At 35.9% G+C, this 21,785-nt stretch overlaps 2 protein-coding genes across 3 annotated transcripts in view; one reads left to right on the top strand and one right to left on the bottom strand.

The window, feature by feature from the left end:
* Positions 1-21,785, top strand: part of LOC131432954 (uncharacterized) — a 385,697-nt gene that overhangs the window by 334,087 nt on the left and 29,825 nt on the right. The gene's annotated exons all lie outside the window — the stretch shown is intronic.
* LOC131432948 (hexamerin-1.1-like) lies at positions 3,300-5,545 on the bottom strand. Its single transcript, XM_058599601.1, has one exon. The coding sequence runs from the start codon at positions 5,510-5,512 to the stop codon at positions 3,374-3,376; it is 2,139 nt and encodes a 712-aa protein (XP_058455584.1). The 5' UTR covers positions 5,513-5,545; the 3' UTR covers positions 3,300-3,373.

The following is a 21,785-nucleotide window of genomic DNA, read 5'->3' on the forward strand; positions in this document are numbered from 1 at the left end:
GACTTTGAAAACTTTGAAGACTTTGAAGACTTTGAAGACTTTGAAAACTTTGAAGACTTTGAAGACTTTGAAGACTTTAAAGACTCTAAAAACTTTTAAGACTTTAAAGACATTAAAGACTTTAAAGACTTTAAAAACTTTAAAGACTTTAAAGACTTTAAAGACTTTGAAGACTTTAAAGACTTTAAAGACTTCCAAGACTTTCAAGACTTTCAAGACTTTCCGGACTTTAAAGACCTTCAAGACTTTCAAGACTTTCAAGACTTTCAAGACTTTCAAGACTTTAAAGACTTTAAAGACTTTAAAGACTTTCAAGACTTTCAAGACTTTCAAGACTTTCAAGACTTTCAAGACTTTCAAGACTTTCAAGACTTTCAAGACTTTCAAGACTTTCAAGACTTTCAAGATTTTTAAGACTTTTAAGACTTTTAAGACTTTTAAGACTTTTAAGACTTTTAAGACTTTTAGGACTTTTAAGACTTTTAAGACTTCAAAGACTTTAAAGACTTCAAAGACTTCAAAGACTTCAAAGACTTCAAAGACTTCAAAGACTTCAAAGACTTCAAAGACTTCAAAGACTTCAAAGACTTCAAAGACTTCAAAGACTTCAAAGACTTCAAAGACTTCAAAGACTTCAAAGACTTCAAACATTTCAAAGATTTCAAAGATTTCAAAGACTTTAAAGACTTCAAAGACTTCAAAGACTTCAAAGACTTGAAAGACTTGAAAGACTTGAAAGACTTGAAAGACTTCAAAGACTTCAAAGACTTCAAAGACTTCAAAGACTTCAAAGACTTCAAAGACTTCAAAGACTTCAAAGACTTCAAAGACTTCAAAGATTTCAAAGACTTCAAAGATTTCAAAGATTTCAAAGACTTTAAAAACTTCAAAGACTTCAAAGACTTGAAAGACTTGAAAGACTTGAAAGACTTGAAAGACTTGAAAGACTTGAAAGACTTGAAAGACTTGAAAGACTTGAAAGACTTGAAAGACTTGAAAGACTTCAAAGACTTCAAAGACTTCAAAGACTTCAAAGACTTCAAAGACTTCAAAGACTTCAAAGACTTCAAAGACTTCAAAGACTTCAAAGACTTAAATGACTTCAATGACTTCAATGACTTTAAAGACTTTAAAGATTTTGATGACTTTAAAATCTTTAAGGACTTTAAAGACCTTTAAAGACTTCAAAAACTTTAGAAACTACAAAGGCTTTTAATACGCTTAAAACTTTTGAACCTTTAAACATGTGAAAAAATATAAAAACTAAAAACTTTGAAAACTGAAAACTTTCAAAATTTTAAAAACTTCTAAAAACTTTAAAAATTTCAAAATCTTTAAAAATTTTAAAGCCTCTCCAAACCTCTTAAAATTTTGAAATCATTGAAAGCTTCAAATACTTAACTAAACAAGTTTCTTAATTTGAACAACTGAATACTTTAAAATCTCTAAAAAACGTCGAGAACTTTAAAAACTAAACACTGGAAATTTGAAAACTTTCAAAAACTTTAAGAACTTTAAAGAACTTAGAAGACTGAAAACTTTAAAGACTTTGAAAACTTTAATAACAGAAAATTTTAAAAATTTCAAAAACATTTACACCTTGAAAAATTTTAATTACTTTAAAATCATTTAACAAATATATTTTATTGAAAACATTGAACAATTTGAAAAACTAAAAACTTTAAAATCTCTAAACTTCGAGAATTTTAATACCTTTAAAAACTAAAAACTTGAAACTTTAAAACCCTTAATATCTTTAAGAATATTCAAATCTATAAAAAAAATTAAAAACTTGAAGGACTTTGAAAACTTCGAAGACTGAAAATTTTAGAAACTTGTAAAACATTTAAATCTTGTACAAATTTTAAAAACATGAATAATTCCAAAAACTTTTATGTTTTGAAAACTAAAAACTTTAAAAACACTAAAAACTCAACTGAAAACATTGAAGACTATAAAATTGAAAAACTAAAAACTTGAAAATTTTCAAAAATCTTCTAGAACTTACTTCAAAAACTTTCAAGAAAGAAAACTTTGAAACCTTTGAATGTTCAAATACATTCAAATTTTTAAAAACTTTAAAAACTCCAAAGAAATCTTTAATGGTTTTGACGGCTTTGAAAACAAAAAATTTTAAAAACTTTAAAAACTAAGAACTTAGAAAACTTTAAAAACTTGAAAGTATCGAGAATTTTTAAAAACTGAAAACTTTTAAAACTTTAAATACTATTAAATTGAAGAACTAAAAAAATTGAATAATTAAAAACTTCAAAATCTTTAAAAAATTTCGCGATAACTTTAAAATCTTCAAAAACTATAAGTTTTTGAACAAAATCTTCTAAAATTTTAAAATAACTTAAAAACCTACAATCTTTGATACCTTTAAAACCTTTAGCAGCTTTAAAACCTTCTCAAACGGAAAACTTCAAAATTTTAAAAAAATTTCGAACCTTAATTCGAGAATTCATCTGTATATCAATTAAAAACTATAAAATTTTATGTTTTATTGAGAATTTTTACACTAAATCTTTAAAATTTTAAGAAAATAAAATTATAAAACTTTACAAATTATGAAATCTTTCAGGACTAAAAGCTTTGAGAATTAAAAAAATAAGTTGAATATCTCTACACATAGCGAATTATGATTTTTTTTAAAACTTGTATAAACTTTATAAACCTAAGGTCTAACAAATTCAAGACTTCCTAGATGATTGGGTCGAAAAACTTTCTTGAAGCTTTTGAGAATTTGAGTTTCTCTTATTTTTAGACAAAACTTCTATGACGCATTAAAAGTTCTAAGACTCTCCAAACTATAATTAGGTATCTTTACTATGATTACATAGTAGTTTAGAGAATCTTAAAACTTTGAATGCGTCATAAAAGTTTTGTCTAAAAGTTCATTATAATTTTAGATCTCAAAAGTCGTAAAATTTGAAACTTTGAGTTGTTCCTGAGACCTTTAGGAAGGTTTTAATTTAGGACTTCTAGAACAGCCAAAAGCTTCAAATTCCATGATTGCTTAGTAACTTAATAAATACTAGACATGAGACATTCATGATTTTTAAGGAAGAATGTTTGTAAACTAAAATGTTTCAAGACATTTAAGGTAGTCTTAAAATTAAAAAAAAACTTTTAAGACTATTGAGTCATTTAACACTATTATGGCTTGTAAGCTTTTTCAAAATTTTGTGGAACTAAAACTTTTAGGATTTTATCCTAAAAGCTTTAGTTTTTTATACATTCAGAAATTGATAGGCATGAGGCAGTGATAAAAAATACACATTAAAAAACCTTAAAACTTCTATTAACCATTAATCAATTTATTTTATTTACCAATAACCCTTTGAACCGGTGAGTCCGCCTGACCGTCACCTCAAACCACGGCATTGATTTCCTTCTCGTTCTTGTGATAGATCAATGTTTCGTAGTAGTACATGTTCGGGGTGAACCAGACCTTCTCGTCGATTGGCCGATCGAATGGATAACCGAACGGCAGCGAGTCGACGTACCGCGCTCCGGATCCGACTCCGCAGTTCAGCGTCCAGTCGAAACCTTCGTACTGCGGAACCGTGGGTGCGTGGTACGGCGAAACGATGAAGTATAGCTGGAATGGCATACCGCCCTTCTTGCCCTTCGGTAGCATCAATCGGGACGGAAGTCCGCAGTGTGCCTCGGTCATGTCCAGCGGGAATTTCTTCTCACCGGTGGTAGCGGCCATAACCCACTTGTACAGCTCGTAATAGCTGGTGCGATCCTGAGTGAACATCGTGAAGGTGACCGATTCGCGGGTGATGGTGTTCTTGCCAACGACGAAGTCCCATGGGAACACATCTAGCAGGACAAAGTTCTCCCGGTTTTCGTTAACTCCGTAGACGTGTCCGTACTGGTCGTATTTCGGTCCCAGGTACATTCGAACGATACCCTTGACAGCCTTGTCCGATACCACGTTCAGCTTGACGGTGAACGGCAGATGATTCAGACGCCACTGACGGGCCTTGATTACGAAGTCTTCACCCTGGTAGTGGGCGATCTTACCGAACTTCTTCATCTCCGATTTCTTCATGGTTTCCTCGTCGAACACCTCCACATCGACTGCGTTGGTGATGTCGGCATCGTACCGATCGAAGTACGTGACCAGTTTGTTCACCTCAACGGTTTCGATTTTCACTCCGGGGAAGTTGATCTCGTCGTAGGCGTAGTGCGGCAGATGATCCTTGAATTCCCAGTACCAGTGCAGGATACGTTTGTACATTTGGTAGAACACCGGATCACGCAGGGAAGTTTCGAAATGTTCCATCACACCCGGAATGACTTTGTGCTCATCGAAATGTTCCACGGATGCTCCCAGCAGGACACGGGAGATTTCTCCGACGTATTTGTAGTAGCGTGTGTTGACACTATCCGGATTCGATTGGATCAAATTTCCAAGGTACTCAACGGATTCCGGTTTGGTCAGATCGATGTGAGTGCCGTCCGGTGCAACGATGTAGCCCTGATCCACTGCCTCCCGGATACGGTGTTCGTAGTCAACCAGCTCATCGATTGCGAAGTAGTTCTCCGGTGTGTAGATCGAATGGTAGTTGTCACGCGATGGGAAACTGATTCCATTGTAGTACTGCATGTTCGGGTAGTACCCGGTGGTGATCGGTTTGTACCAGGAGAATTCCGGAATCACTCCCAAGTCGTTGGACAAACGTTCCAGGTAGTACCGGGCCAGCAGTTGCTGGTGAACGAACAGATACAGCTCTCCGCGGCGATCCTTGTACAGTCCGTACTCCTTACCACCCATCCAGAACGGATAGTCAGCATGGAAGTAGAAGTAGTAGGTGTTCAGGCCGATATCCTCGGTGAAGTAGGAAACCTTCTGGTTGACATTGGTATGGACATACCAACCGGTGTAGTTGGTGGGAATGATCGCCGTGTAGACATCATCGATCTTCTTCATTCCGTAGAAACCTTGCATTTTGTACTGAGCGGCCTTCTGGATGACGTAGGTGTTGAAGAAGTAGTACGGATAGATTTCGTACGGGGCCGGTAGTTCGTAGCCGGCCAAGTCCTTACGGTGCAGTACGGCAACGGTGACCGCGTACACGAACATACCTTCGTTGACGTGGAAGCGAGCCCAAACCAGTGATTTGTAGAAGGTATCCCAATCCTTGGCATAGTAGAACACGTGGAACAGGGCGATCGCTTGATCCCGGTGAGTGTGATGCAGAACGCTGAAGATTTCATCGAACGGCAGCATGCCATGTTTGTACAGTGCGACGAACTCCTCGACGGCTTCCACGTTGGTGTAGTGATCGTAGTGCTCTTCGATATGGTACTGTTTGGAGATTTCCCACAGTTCGGTGTGTACTTCGTGCTGGTGGACATGCTGGAATATCTCCAGCAGTTGCTTCTGCTTCACCAGAAAGTCCTTGTCGGCATATTTGATTTTTTCCTCGGGAACCACGACGTAACCTGCAGCCAGAGCTACGAGGCCCGCCAACGCTACCAGTGTGAACGACTTCATCGTGAAGTACCGTCTGCTGAGTAGTCACCACCGGACGGATCGCTTTTATAGGTCCCGAAAAATCGCACCATCGCACCTGGCCTACTGCGCGGTTACCGAAGTTTATCAGTTCAGTTCGACCTATTGCAGGTCGCAACATATTCGTAAATATTTGCAAAACATAGCAGGCCATTTGTGTTTATCGCTATAGCGAGCTGGTTGTTTTGGCTTTAAATAGATTAAAAATAATCAATATAATTTCAGGTTTATTTGAAGTTCATTGATGATTGCTAATGAAGTGGGATGGTTGTTTTTCGGGCAGCAGCAGCAGCAGCAGCATACATTATGCAAACCGCGCAGAACAAACATCATCTACCTCTCGGCGGATGTGAATGACCGCACAATCTTTACCAATAGCAGATAGCCGACGGGCAGAGAAGAACCGCACAGGGTGGTGGCACCTGTTTAAGCATTCCAAATGGCGCAGCGATAAAACCACGATCGGGGGACAGACTCCAGAGCATAGTCCTTATCGTGGACTTTCATTTGTCTTCTCTCTTTGTTTTGACAACTGAAAAATGACTGCTATTTCGGTACAAAGTGCAACCCTGGAAGCACAGCAGCACACCACTTGTTTCCACAGTCTCTAGAAGTTTTCACCGACGAAAATTCATACATGCGCTCTTCCGGCCAGGAAAGGTTATCGTCGTGTACCGGCTCAGGATGCGCCACTGAACCAGGGGATGCATGGTCTGGAACCGTACGAACGAACGAACGCCGAATGCACTTATGCGATTGCCTTACAGGGCTGGAATTTCCACCTCGAGAATAATTTCGTGGAACATATTTTACGGTGCATTAAGAAGTAAGCCGATATTTTATTACCGACTGTCAATGGGTATTTGGTTGGCTCCAAACTATGTATGAGAGAGTGTGGGTGTGTGTGTTTATGTTCCTGAAGATGTGAATTAGAACTCGTACGGCGGTCGGTGAGAAACAGCCCACTTATGGAGTATCGTAGTAAGACGACATTTTGTTGGAATTTGGAACACCCCTCCCCCCGTGTGCTTCGAGTTTATGGTTTTCAATTTTCTCTCCTTGATTTATGAGCGGAAAAATCAGAGTTCGCAATGCAGTGCCCGAAATTTAGAAATGGAGCCTCCCCGATTTCTCTGGTTGTTGGTTGTTGAGTTTTCAAGTTCTGAATTGAGGTTTTTCAAATCAGTTTTATGTTTGCTGGTTATTCATTTTAGAAATTCTAATTTAATATGGTAATCCCTATCTAAAATAGAAGGAAAACGATTGTTAAAACCGAAATACGAACTATTTGAGATTGAGTTGCCCTTTGCTTTCATCTTCGACTCATCAGTGCCAAACTGTTCAAATTGAATTTTTCATGCACGATAGCTGTTCAACTTGAACCGTCGATTACTTTCATGAAAAAGGCAGAGGTGGTTAATGTCAGAGACTTTTCCGATTCGATCTGAGCCTACATTATTTGAATCTTTTTATTTTTTGTGGTGGTGCTGTGCGAGTATTTGTAAAATATATTTAAAAGCATTTTTTTCCAATTCCTAGATGACGACTCTTGCTCTAGCAATATTTCTCTATAACTTCACAGTATTGTTATTTTTGGAACGAGCTTTAATGAAACGGATACCTCAATTGCAAATCACGTTAGAGGTTAATGTTTTGGTAATATAAAAAAAAGGCGGGTGGGTAATGTCAGAGACATAACTGGATGTCGTGAATACGAAAAAACTGGCACACTCCCATCACTTTTCCGAATATCAGTAAGTTGATTGATTGTATGAATTGTGCAAGCTTTCCCCTTTTTCACTAATAGAGTTTGAAGTGATTAAAGTACAGATTAGTTACAACAGTTACTATTCTACAACTGTATATTCCAAACATGAAACAATTCCTTTTAAATTTGCTAATATAGGAGGCTAGGTACGACAAATTTTCAGTTTATTTTTATTGAACTTCATCGAAGATATCTGAATCTTCTCGAAATTTCAGTACGAGTCAATTGCGATAATAATAATAATAATAATAATAATAATATTAATAATAATAATAATAATAATAATAATAATAATAATAATAATAATAATAATAATAATAATAATAATAATAATAATAATAATAATAATAATAATAATAATAATAATAATAATAATAAAAATAAAAATAATAATAGTAATAATTATAATAAAAATTAAAAATAATAATAATAATAATAATTATTATTATTATTATTATTATTATTATAAAAATTATTCTGTATATATGGGAACCCTGTTTCGCATGGCATATTTTCACACGACCCCATACTAGCATAAAGATGTATTCAACATCATCACTTCAACTTTCGCATTGCCGTTCGTAATTGAATGTGTTAGTGACGGTGCAAATTATTTTGAGTTCCATCTTGATGAATCTTTTGGTAGGAAATATTGAGATCTGAGATGGTTCTCGTGTGTAGACAACAGTTGCTTAGAAAATGGTAGGAAAGCGACAAAATTCAACTAGTTCTTTAGGATGATCTTTAGCACTGAAAAGTGCTTTGAATGGGCCTTGCTGGACTTTTTGGCTGCCTTTCTACCGATTTTCGGTGTCATCGTGCTGACGGTGTCTCGTGCGTTCAGAGTAGCTGGTTTAACTTAAATGACGCTATTTCTCACATCACATTTCGTTTTATACCTGCTACTGGCAGCGGTGTACGGATAGCCCCTTTGCCAATATTTCTTTTCCTGTTCGCAGAACGGGAAACAGTGAGACGACAGGTCCTCGATGTTGCTCTCGTGTGTCTTGTTTCGGGAACAGTTGCTCAGCAAATGGTAGGAAAAAAGAACCACCCAATTTTTATATGGATGCTCTTGTATAGATGCAGACATCTCGCGTTCTGATTGGCTGGCGCTGTCATAGGTTAAATCAAACTGGTTTTTCAATAGTGTACTACAGATCAAAAAAATTTGATTTGCCCCGGTGTTGGGAGCGTTGTTAGCTAAGGAAAGTGCTACATTAATTTTTAAGGCTGCAACAGAAGTACTGAGGTTGTTTGAGGCAGATGTCCTTGAGTTTAGCTGTCTTTGTCAAGTTTATCAGTAATGAACAGCGTTTTGACAATATTGACATATATCCATCTGATTGTCGTATGTGGCAAGCGATTTACACGGAATCTATGTGCCCTAACCGAAAGGTACACAAGAAGGTATGCCATGCTATTCAGAATGCTGACTCAGAAGATCATCCACATTTTCTTCTCGATGGAATGAATCTCTCGGTACTGGAACATAATTTTTCGAATAAATTAACGATAACTATTGAAGGAAGATCATGCACACGCATTTATATAGCATTATATTCCATATTGTTGTAAATGTTGTAAATGACGTGTCATGCTTCACATTTCACTCGTTGTTATTGTCTTTAAGGCCATCGTCCAAGTACCATGCGCGCGAATGGTTTTAGGAAAATTTCGATGGAATGATCACAAAAACACTCATTTTTCTAGAGAGCTATTTTTGATAAGACTCGGAAAATTCTCCAAATTTTCTAACCATTTTCAGCCTGCAGATAGATAAAAGTTTTTCAAAGGTCTGTATGCTTTTGCTTTTGGCAAATTTTCCTTCGAAATTTTCCTAAAACCATCTGCGCGCATGGTACTTGGACGATGGCCTTAAGGAATTGAATGTCTACAACACTGTGTGTCTTGTTAAATTGAAGCAAATACAGTCGTGCTCAAAATGTTCAAGTTTTATATCCATTGGCTCCTTAAGCAAACCTTTCGGGGGACGGGTATAGCGTGATGGGTTAGTCGCGATGCCTTTCACGCCGCCCACCTGGGTTCGATCCCCAACCCCGTACATAGGATCAGAAAGCTTTTCTGACCTGAAAAGGTTAATGACCTTAAGGTTAAAACTTCTATAATTGAAACAAAAAAAGCAAACCTTTAAGTTCTCGTATCCAAGGTTGAATTTGGCATATCTTGAGTCAGAATCCTTCAATATTGAAAAACACATTGCACAATTTTTATTAGGCGCTATTTTCTTTTACTTGTCACTTTTCTTTATGCCTTCTTATTTTTATTTATGCCTTCTTTTTGTCACAAATTGTCTCGTTTGTTTGGAAAAGTTTAACGTTTAATTTTTCTCCTAACACTTCAGATTCAATTTTTAAAATTAAGGATGTTAGATTCGAGAGTTTAGATGTTTTTGAATTCTAAATTCTGATTTCAGGATTTCAGTCTTTCAGTCTTTCAGTCTTTCAGTCTTTCAGTCTTTCAGTCTTTCAATCTTTCAGTCTTTCAGTCTTTCAGTCTTTCAGTCTTTCAGTCTTTCAGTCTTTCAGTCTTTCAGTCTTTCAGTCTTTCAGTCTTTCTGTCTTTCAGTCTTTCAGTCTTTCAGTCTTTCAGTCTTTCAGTCTTTCAGTCTTTCAGTCTTTCAGTCTTTCAGTCTTTCAGTCTTTCAGTCTTTCAGTCTTTCAGTCTTTCAGTCTTTCAGTCTTTCAGTCTTTCTGTCTTTCAGTCTTTCAGTCTTTCAGTCTTTCAGTCTTTCAGTCTTTCAGTCTTTCAGTCTTTCAGTCTTTCAGTCTTTCAGTCTTTCAGTCTTTCAGTCTTTCAGTCTTTCAGTCTTTCAGTCTTTCAGTCTTTCAGTCTTTCAGTCTTTCAGTCTTTCAGTCTTTCAGTCTTTCAGTCTTTCAGTCTTTCAGTCTTTCAGTCTTTCAGTCTTTCAGTCTTTCAGTCTTTCAGTCTTTCAGTCTTTCAGTCTTTCAGTCTTTCAGTCTTTCAGACTTTCAGTCTTTCAGTCTTTCAGTCTTTCAGTCTTTCAGTCTTTCAGTCTTTCAGTCTTTCAGTCTTTCAGTCTTTCAGTCTTTCAGTCTTTCTGTCTTTCAGTCTTTCAGTCTTTCAGTCTTTCAGTCTTTCAGTCTTTCAGTCTTTCAGTCTTTCAGTCTTTCAGTCTTTCAGTCTTTCAGTCTTTCAGTCTTTCAGTCTTTCAGTCTTTCAGTCTTTCAGTCTTTCAGTCTTTCAGTCTTTCAGTCTTTCAGTCTTTCAGTCTTTCAGTCTTTCAGTCTTTCAGTCTTTCAGTCTTTCAGTCTTTCAGTCTTTCAGTCTTTCAGTCTTTCAGTCTTTCAGTCTTTCAGTCTTTCAGTCTTTCAGTCTTTCAGTCTTTCAGTCTTTCAGTCTTTCAGTCTTTCAGTCTTTCAGTCTTTCAGTCTTTCAGTCTTTCAGTCTTTCAGTCTTTCAGTCTTTCAGTCTTTCAGTCTTTCAGTCTTTCAGTCTTTCAGTCTTTCAGTCTTTCAGTCTTTCAGTCTTTCAGTCTTTCAGTCTTTCAGTCTTTCAGTCTTTCAGTCTTTCAGTCTTTCAGTCTTTCAGTCTTTCAGTCTTTCAGTCTTTCTGTCTTTCTGTCTTTCAGTCTTTCAGTCTTTCAGTATTTCAGTCTTTCAGTCTTTCAGCCTTTCAGTCTTTCAGTCTTTCAGTCTTTCAGTCTTTCAGTCTTTCAGTCTTTCAGTCTTTCAGTCTTTCAGTCTTTCAGTCTTTCAGTCTTTCAGTCTTTCAGTCTTTCAGTCTTTCAGTCTTTCAGTCTTTCAGTCTTTCAGTCTTTCAGTCTTTCAGTCTTTCAGTCTTTCAGTCTTTCAGTCTTTCAGTCTTTCAGTCTTTCAGTCTTTCAGTCTTTCAGTCTTTCAGTCTTTCAGTCTTTCAGTCTTTCAGTCTTTCAGTCTTTCAGTCTTTCAGTCTTTCAGTCTTTCAGTCTTTCAGTCTTTCTGTCTTTCTGTCTTTCAGTCTTTCAGTTTTTCAGTCTTTCAGTCTTTCAGTCTTTCAGTCTTTCAGTCTTTCAGTCTTTCAGTCTTTCAGTCTTTCAGTCTTTCAGTCTTTCAGTCTTTCAGTCTTTCAGTCTTTCTGTCCTTCTGTCTTTCAGTCTTTCAGTATTTCAGTCTTTCAGTCTTTCAGCCTTTCAGTCTTTCAGTCTTTCAGTCTTTCAGTCTTTCAGTCTTTCAGTCTTTCAGTCTTTCAGTCTTTCAGTCTTTCAGTCTTTCAGTCTTTCAGTCTTTCAGTCTTTCAGTCTTTCAGTCTTTCAGTCTTTCAGTCTTTCAGTCTTTCAGTCTTTCAGTCTTTCAGTCTTTCAGTCTTTCAGTCTTTCAGTCTTTCAGTCTTTCAGTCTTTCAGTCTTTCAGTCTTTCAGTCTTTCAGGATTTCTGATTTCTAATTTTTGTTTTCTGATTTCATATTTAAGATTTTAAGCATCTTGGTTTATACTTTTCACTTTTTTGTCGTTTTGTATCATTTCTATTTTTTTCACTTCCTTTTTCTTCTGATGAAAAGTCTCTTTACTTTAATTTATTCGCTTCCTCTTTTACGTTCTTTGCTTCTTGCTTTTCCATAAGTTCGTTCCTATGTACGTTCTTATGTGTACTTTTCTTTATGCATTTTTTACTTATCACCATCGGATTCAAAAGGCTCAGTTTTCGGACATCGATTCTATGGTTTTATTCTGTATGAACTTTTAACTTTTTCATAAACTAACTCTCTTTTCATGTTTCTTCATTCACTTTTTTCATCCGAACTTTTTACTATGCGCATGCCATATTTCGCTTCTCATTATTCTGTTTGAAATTAAATTCTGTCTCAATCTTCTTACAGCTGATTTTTTATTTTAGTGCTGCATATCGTTATTGTTTTCGACTATATGTTTATGCATTACGTTTCATGTTTTCCTCTTTAAACGTTTGACATTTCGCTCTGTGCTTTCCACTGTAATTCTCACTTGTCACTTTCAACTTTCTGTTTTCCAGCTTTATTCCACGTTTTCCTGTATGTAGTTTTTTCATTGCCTTTCATTATTTAATTGTCGGTTATCTTTTATGACAGTTCGGCCTTTTCTTATTGTAGTTTGCATTTTCTTTTTCTTATTCAAAAATAATTTTTTTTTTCATTTTTAATCTTCGAACCTTCAAGGCTCATTAGTAGCATTTTGCTGCATAATCGAACGCAATCTATGAAATCGTTCCGTTTGTTGACTGCGGCTTGCGAGTGACAGGAACTGTACTTCGAATAATTTGTTTTAGTCTTGAGCTCGTTTAAAACAGGGAAACAGATTAGAAAAACGATACTGAAAACCGCAAAAAGTTTCCGCAGAGACGGAACTCGAACCCGTAGCTAGGCAAAAACAAATCTCAAATCAGTGTCCGACAACAAAGCAGAAAGCGAACAGATAGACTTGTGACGCGTTGTGTGTACATTCTCTGTTGAATGTGTTTTCATATGGATAGATGACTATAATTGAATGCCGTGGCGGCCAAGTAAAACGAAGCATGCTTGGTTCTTCTAGTCAGTTAGAATATCTCTTCATGTGGTTTCATATGCAGTGTAGTTTAATTGGTAGAACAATTTCCTCGGTTAGGAGCTAGTCGCGGGCTCGCGTCCCATCTCTGAGGTAACATTTTCGCGGCTTTCATTACATAGTTGTATTCGCTTGTCATTTTCCCAATCTGTTTTTCTCGTTAGATACTGATCAAATTCATACTACTTTGCATTACATTCATTCTCCTTTAACATATACTACTGTTTCTTCCATGACTTTTGGCTACTCATTCCATGTTAAGTTAAGTTATTTAGTTAGTTTGCAGTGTTTCGTTTTTTTTTGTGCGCTGTATGTTTCACCTTTTCAATTTTTATTCTCCATTGTTCATTTTTCTCGTTTCATTTTGAACTTTCCGCAATTTACTTTATATTCTACATATTTGAAGTTTTCAGTTTCTTCTTCTTACTATTCCTATATTTTCTTTCTCTTTTTCACATTTCAATTTCATGTACTTTTTGTGTTCTTTTTTCCATTCAAAATTTTTCGTTTCGTTTTCCTTTATAATTAATGTCTTGCATTTTTCATTACATGCCAATTCAATCTACAGTCTTAACTTTTCATGTTTCTCGAATCACTTTTTGAGTTAGCTTTCAATTGTTTTAGTTTTTGTCGCTTATTTACGTTTCACTATTCAGTTTTAGGTTTTCATTGTTCATTTATTTTCCGCTGCATTTTCATCGTTTCACTAGTCACTCGTCAAGTTTCACTCTCCACAAGTCTCGTTTCACTTATTATTTCCGCTTCCGATATGGACGGTCATCGATTTTTTTTTTCGGTGAAAATAATAACTAATCGGTGCATTTAACCGGACGTTTCGACCTACTAAGGTGTTCGGTCATCCTCAGCGGCTACCCAATAACATATACTACACATACTCGCATATCTGATTATCTCGATTGGTTTGGTGAATTTTTTCTATCCTATCAAATACTTAAACATTTCTTCTATCATTCCGAACTAAAAGATGTGACTTTCCATGAATACATCCTGCTGTGTTGATGAAGCGCGAATTAAATCTTTTTGAAAATGTGGCAACGGAAGGCGAAATACTGAAATGGAACATTTCCGGGCCTCGCACAGAAAATACGTGAATAGTTTCAAACCGTGTGTATTTTTGTTGAGAATGAGCCTCTAGATGGCCATTCACGCGTAAAAGCAACGATGAAATTGAGTGATTTGCAGTACGGATTGGTCCACCCATCCCCCGTATTTTCCAGACTTGGCCCCCAACGACTATTATCTTTTCTTTACGTTTCGTCTTAGTCAACCCCTGAATGAATATTATCTATTAACAAATTTGAAAAGGTTTCTCCAGGGAAAGAAATTTTCGTCGAATGGCCGAGGTCATTGCAAAAACGGAAGCCTATTTTGAAACTTTTTTTTTCAAAGGGCATCAAAATATTGGAGGGTTGATGGGTCAATTGTCAATCGCTCTAGATGGAGATTATACTGAAGATCAAAAAAGTTTTCACGGTAAAAAATCGACTTTATCATTGTTAGGCACGGGACTTCCCATTTCATGTAGTAACAACTGAAAATATGAGGTCGCATGGCTTCTTATTCAGAATCACAAATTACACGATTCCATTGGAAGAGTCTGATGGGTCGTCGTCTTTCCGTTAAGTAAGGAAATCATTATTATATTTCTTCTCTGATGAATCGTGTATTTTTTTTGTAAATTATAACGATTAATAAAGTTTTCAATTGGGAAGTTTTGTTTGCAAGAAATACCACGGTAAAAAAAAGTTCGATCTATTTCAATGAAGAAAAAAGAAAGTGACTAATACTCAGCTGTCTGGAGGACTTTGCCTACCTCTACCTTTCACAAACCCCTTCAGATTAACTTCCAGCAAGACGCTGAAAACCGAGCCGAACCTGCAATAACGTCAATGTTTTCCACCAAGGTGTTTCCGAAAATTTATTCCGTCTTCCTTTGGCTTCGGATCGGAGTAAACCATTTGAGTTACGGTGAGTGAGAAATTGCATTTGCTTCTTTTTTTTTCTTTTTTGATTTTGGTAAACCATGACGAGTGAATGGAGTATCCGGAAGCCACTCACTGCTGCCACCCAGCGCCCGGATTCTTTCAACCGAAACCATTTTCCCGTTCGGTGTGCGATTCGTCGTTCGTTTCTTCGTTAGTCTATCCAACCGTTCGTCCGTCCGTCCTGGTGTGACACATTTCCAGGATGATTAATATCCGATTCCAAATGAAATTTACCGTTCTGCCCGGGGGCAAATAATATATTTCATTTATTTCAATGAACAACCAAGCTGCGGTCCATCGGTCGGTCCCCAAGCCGTCTGTGCTGACGAGCTTTGTCTGGTGATTCGGTTTTTTTTTCGTCCTTACACTACCCTCGCCGTCGTCGTCGTCGTCGTTGTTGTGCCGTCCTTGGTGTCACTGCGTCCGGTTTTCTCGAAAGGAAATTACTCCACCCGTCGCCGTCGCCGCCTCCGCCGCTTGTCTTCTCGCGCCCTGACCGGCGTGAAAACGATGTTTACGAGCAGTGGCAAGATCTGCTGAAGACGACTCAGTAGCGAGCAAATAGCGGAGAATGGCCATCATTACCCTTGGTTCTAATTTTGTCAGCTACCAAGACGACGCCGACGTCTCACGCCCTGCCCCTGCAACATCTGCGGCAGCTACTATAGAGAGAGAGAGGAAGGGGGACACTACTGAAGCCAAAGTGTCTATTTCGCCTGGACGAGATAATGCTTAATGTTTCATAATAAACACTATCAGCTGGTTTGCAAAAGAACTTTCCAAGGGGACGATGGAGCAGATGGTTTCAGAAGGCAAAGGCAAAAAGTAGGGTGCTCAGGCCGGGGAGGACGAAGCTGCTATCGCTGGTTTTTAGCGTGGTTTCATTGTGTTTGTAATTTGTTTTTTGGAAATAATGTCTCACGAGATGCAACGAGAACTCTGACCTCTTTCTCTGTTCGGAAGATTTGGCGCGTGGAAACATAAGTTAGGAAGAGGTATTTTTTGTTTCGGTGGAGATTAGCGGCCACCAGGCGAGTATTTGCTGTTCTAAAATACTAAAACATTCTGGTTTTGTTGAAAGTTGAAAGTCACTGAACTCGATTTGCTTGATTAGGTCTTCAGAAGCGGTTTCGTTTGGTTTTATTATTCTGCGAACTCTTCTGTCATCGAAAAAAAAAACATGAACAGCTCACCAAAAATGTGTTATCGTGCGAAACTATTTTCATCATTAAATCATCCAATAGTCTGTTCAATTCTATGAAATTGAACAAAAACAAGAACTCTCAATTCGATGCATTTATTGGTCTTCAACCTTTTCTGTGTCTCTCCACTTTTTCAAATCAGCGGAACAAACTTAACTAAACTCCAATGATTAACTCACGTGAAATGATTCTTGCGTGCATGATGTTTAATGGTCTTTCAAGTCAGTTGTCGTATGTTCGAACCCGAAGCTGGAAAGATTTTTAGTGTCAGTAGAATGACCATGCAATGGTTCTGTACTCGAATACGGATGGACTAGCTATATGGCAGACAGTGTTTTTCGAAAGTTGAAAGAACTGAAACTTTAGCATTTTTTGGAGTGTTGGAACCTTGGAATGACGATGCTTGAAAACATTGGTATTGTTTAAACCTTTCGATATCTCGAAACTTTGTAATTTTTTAGAAATAGTACTGCAAAATCTTCGTCCCTTTGGTCTAAACATTGTAGATTTGGTACTAAAAATCGCTGGAGTTAATCAACTTTGGCAGTTTAGATCTTCACACTTTAAGAACTACTCTAATGTCTCTTTTAATGCGGGGGATACGTACCGCGTACAAAAACACCGCGCAAAAAAATTGCTTTACTTCGGAAATCCGTGTAAAAAGAACCGCGCGTAGCTTCAGAAATCCGCATGGAAAAAAGAATCTGCACAATAAAAGAATTTTTTTAGATGCTAAATGTCTTAGAAATGCATGAAACGTCGATATCATCTGGTGTAATCTCAGAAAGAACGGTTTGAAAAAAATCGACTTAGAGGCTCGACGTTTTATGCATTTCTAAGACAAAACAAAAAGTAAACTTAAATGAATTTGAAAATTCGCGTCATAAAAGTCACGTAACTTCGGAAATCCGCGTAGAAAAAGTCGTGTCAAAAAACCGCACGAAAAAAAAACACGTGAAAAACCTCCAGCTTTGGAAATTTGATACTTTGTCTGTATGGAATTCGGACTTTAGGTTATACGAATTTTAGCACTTGTGAAATACAGAACTTTGGGTGTTTGAAGTGTCAGAAGTTACGTACTTGGACACTTTGCTTCAAAACTTCTTGCGAATCTTGTGACTCCGGAATCTAGAAACTTTGAATCTTAGCAATTTGAAACATTGCAACTTTGAGAATTTGAATTTTAAAATACTGAAGAGTTGAAAGCTCGAGTAAATCGATGCTTTGAAACTTCGAGAATGGTAAAATTTTTCAATTTTTAAACATTGCATTTTTGAGACTTTGAAACTTTGAAACTTTAAAATACTGTGATACTTTGGAGCTTCATAGCTTGATACTGTAAAACTTCAAATACTTTGAAATCTTTCCAGCCATTAAACATTGCAACTTTGAGACATTGAATCGTTAAAGTATTGAAATTTTGATACTTCGAACTTATTTCTTATCTTCTTACTTTCTTACTTTCTTACTTTCTTACTTTCTTACTTTCTTACTTTCTTACTTTCTTACTTTCTTACTTTCGTACTTTCTTACTTTCTTACTTTCTTACTTTCTTACTTTCTTACTTTCTTACTTTCTTACTTTCTTACTTTCTTACTTTCTTACTTTCTTACTTTCTTACTTTCTTACTTTCTTACTTTCTTACTTTCTTACTTTCTTACTTTCTTACTTTCTTACTTTCTTACTTTCTTACTTTCTTACTTTCTTACTTTCTTACTTTCTTACTTTCTTACTTTCTTACTTTCTTACTTTCTTACTTTCTTACTTTCTTACTTTCTTACTTTCTTACTTTCTTACTTTCTTACTTTCTTACTTTCTTACTTTCTTACTTTCTTACTTTCTTACTTTCTTACTTTCTTACTTTCTTACTTTCTTACTTTCTTACTTTCTTACTTTCTTACTTTCTTACTTTCTTACTTTCTTACTTTCTTACTTTCTTACTTTCTTACTTTCTTACTTTCTTACTTTCTTACTTTCTTACTTTCTTACTTTCTTACTTTCTTACTTTCTTACTTTCTTACTTTCTTACTTTCTTACTTTCTTACTTTCTTACTTTCTTACTTTCTTACTTTCTTACTTTCTTACTTTCTTACTTTCTTACTTTCTTACTTTCTTACTTTCTTACTTTCTTACTTTCTTACTTTCTTACTTTCTTACTTTCTTACTTTCTTACTTTCTTACTTTCTTACTTTCTTACTTTCGTACTTTCTTACTTTCTTACTTTCTTACTTTCTTACTTTCTTACTTTCTTACTTTCTTACTTTCTTACTTTCTTACTTTCTTACTTTCTTACTTTCTTACTTTCTTACTTTCTTACTTTCTTACTTTCTTACTTTCTTACTTTCTTACTTTCTTACTTTCTTACTTTCTTACTTTCTTACTTTCTTACTTTCTTACTTTCTTACTTTCTTACTTTCTTACTTTCTTACTTTCTTACTTTCTTACTTTCTTACTTTCTTACTTTCTTACTTTCTTACTTTCTTACTTTCTTACTTTCTTACTTTCTTACTTTCTTACTTTCTTACTTTCTTACTTTCTTACTTTCTTACTTTCTTACTTTCTTACTTTCTTACTTTCTTACTTTCTTACTTTCTTACTTTCTTACTTTCTTACTTTCTTACTTTCTTACTTTCTTACTTTCTTACTTTCTTACTTTCTTACTTTCTTACTTTCTTACTTTCTTACTTTCTTACTTTCTTACTTTCTTACTTTCTTACTTTCTTACTTTCTTACTTTCTTACTTTCTTACTTTCTTACTTTCTTACTTTCTTACTTTCTTACTTTCTTACTTTCTTACTTTCTTACTTTCTTACTTTCTTACTTTCTTACTTTCTTACTTTCTTACTTTCTTACTTTCTTACTTTCTTACTTTCTTACTTTCCTACTTTCCTACTTTCTTACTTTCTCACTTTCTTACTTTCTTACTTTCTTACTTTCTTACTTTCTTACTTTCTTACTTTCTTACTTTCTTACTTTCTTACTTTCTTACTTTCTTACTTTCTTACTTTCTTACTTTCTTACTTTCTTACTTTCTTACTTTCTTACTTTCTTACTTTCTTACTTTCTTACTTTCTTACTTTCTTACTTTCTTACTTTCTTACTTTCTTACTTTCTTACTTTCTTACTTTCTTACTTTCCTTCTTTCTTACTTTCTTACTTTCTTACTTTTTTACTTTTTTACTTCTTTACTTTCTGACTTATTTACTCTCTTACTATTTTACTTTTAATTTTTCTAACTTTCAGCTTTCAAATTTTCATACTTTCTAACATTCTAAAATTCTAAACTTCTAACTTTCTAACTTTCTAGTTCTCTAACTTTCCAACTTTCCAACTTCTCAACTTTCCGACTGTCTATCTTTCTAACTAAGTTTTTATGTATAGGAATCAAAGAGTAAAGAGTTGAGAGTTAAGCGTTGAGTTTTCAATTTTTAATTTTAAATATCTAGTTACGGATTCCGTTTTTAGATTTCCGAGGTTTTAGTTGAGTTTTAAATTTGCAGTTCAGTATTGTAATTTCAATCATGACTTTTGAATATTGAGTTTTGAGTCTAACGTTTATTTGTTTATTTGCTCTTCAACGGGCATAAAACCTCCTTATCTTTTGCATCAACGGATTACAATCATCCAAATGATACATTTCACTTAAGTATAGTAACTTAAACTAATTAAATAGTAACCCTAGGAACAATCTTTTGATAACGTTTCGTGTTAGATTAAAGTCGAATGAATTGGAACAGTGGTTGAATATTCGGCACATGCTGGCAAAAGGCTCGTTTTACCAATAATTAGTTCTAGCATAGGAGACCCCAAGAAAATAATAGTTTCTAAGGTTACGGCGATGGATATCTATTTGTAAAAGCTGTAAGAACTCGAAGCAGTTTATTCTTGATTGGAGAAGATCTGCCACAAAAGTAGCCTGGCTGACTTCGCGACAGACAGATATCAAGAACATAATCAGTTTGCATCTGGCGAGGTAACTTGGAAGGTTCCAAGGGTTTTTTCCAAGGAAGCCGACGCAAATCAAATTTGGTTGATATTACACCATTTAGTAAAATTATTCAACTGCCCTTGTAGGAACTCTGGGTCAGCTGTGAATTTGATGACATGAAATAATTTGAAGTCATCGGCGAACGATAGTTTCGAAAAATTTAGATCGTTAGGATAAAGTAAAATTATAAACGGTCCAAGGTGACTTCTTTGAGGAACTCCAGAGGTAACAGCGAATGGTAGGGTTGTATAGTCTACGTTTTGAATTTCGGGTTTTTAATATGTCTCTAGTCTTGAGTTTTTAATTTTGTGGTTCTGAGTTTTGAAGTCTTAACTTTTGAAATTCAAAAATTCAAGTTGCTATTTCGAGTTTTGAGTCTTGAGTTCTAGAATTTTAGAGTTCTAGAATTTGAGTTTTAGGTTTGAGTCTAAAGTTTTTCATTTTGAGTCTTGAGTTTATTATTTTATGTGTTTTAGTTCTTGGTTTTAATTATTGGGCTTACAGTTTTTAGTTTTGAGAATGTTTGGAAGCAGTGAGTCGTTACCCTAGCCAAGAAATTTTCATCCAGATGTAAAACCAAGACTTTTCTTGTCGTTTTTTATTTTGCGAAAGCAGATTTGCATATCTCAAATCATTTCTGCTTCACTAAGCTATCTCCTGACATATCAAAACTGACTTGTCACCGTTTTTTTGTAGTGTCTGTTTCACATAAGGAAGTGATACACTTCACGCAAAATTATCTACTGCCGGAAACATTCTCAAAGTATCATTTTAGAGAAGGATTTCCTTTTCCTTGGACCCATCCATTTCTTTTGTCCTGCTGCTGCTTCTGCTGTATGTGAACAACTTCTCAACAAAGGCAACTTTTCTAAGTAGATTAAATACGAAAAGAATCATGCTCGCAAACATCACCCGGGGCAGCAGAGGCAGGGAAGGACAGATAACAAAACCAACCGAGTATCGCAAACATAAAAACTCGCGGAGGAAGTTAGGCAATGAAAAGAAAAGAAAAAATCGCACAACTCGAAATTAGCAGCAGGGCTGAGACTCACGGAATCCGTTGCCGGTGGGGACTGGGAAGGGACACAGAACATTAATATATATAAATATTCAGCCGAGGCTTTCACTCTTCTATTGCTTCCGGCGGCGAAGGAAAACTTTTGCAATTTTTATTTTCCTATTCGTCTCGACCCCTTTCCATCGTTTTTTTTTGTCTTTTTTTGCGAGGTTGATACAGGGAGCCTAGTAAGCCTTTTTTCTGTTTCGGGTTGAATATTTCTTGTTTAACTTATACTGCCGAAACTTTCGACTTCTGTTCTCACACATGAGACGACCGCCAGACCACGCGACTGGAGATCCCGAGATTAAAACTTCTCATTTTGACGCAATTTGAACGGTATTTGATATTGCTGTTTTGGGAAAAACTTTTCTCCCGCTGGTATGAAAATTGAATTTCTGCTGCTATATTTTTATTGACAGAGCGGAAGTTTGAGTAAGTGAATCGTGTGTCTGTCTATTTTCCGAACTGAGTTATTCACCTACCGAAAGAGTTGAAAACACGTGTTTGACAACGGTTTTACCAACACTTGCAGTCCGCAGCGTTGACAGTTGTTTGAAGCCTGTTCTAGTAAATTTCCAAAGGAAGAACTTCGGCCATTACCGGATCACAATCATTTGCGGCAAGTTTGAAGCAAGCAAAATCGACGAAGCCGGAGGGCGGAATTTCTATCCTCTCGACCCTGCAATCAATCT

This window comes from Malaya genurostris, chromosome 1 (assembly GCF_030247185.1).
Source record: "Malaya genurostris strain Urasoe2022 chromosome 1, Malgen_1.1, whole genome shotgun sequence".
Lineage (NCBI taxonomy): Eukaryota > Metazoa > Arthropoda > Insecta > Diptera > Culicidae > Malaya > Malaya genurostris.

Coding starts and splice junctions, on each gene's coding strand:
- LOC131432948 (XM_058599601.1), bottom strand. CDS start 5,512: ATGAAGTCGTTCACACTGGTAGCGTTGGCGGGCCTCGTAGCTCTGGCT.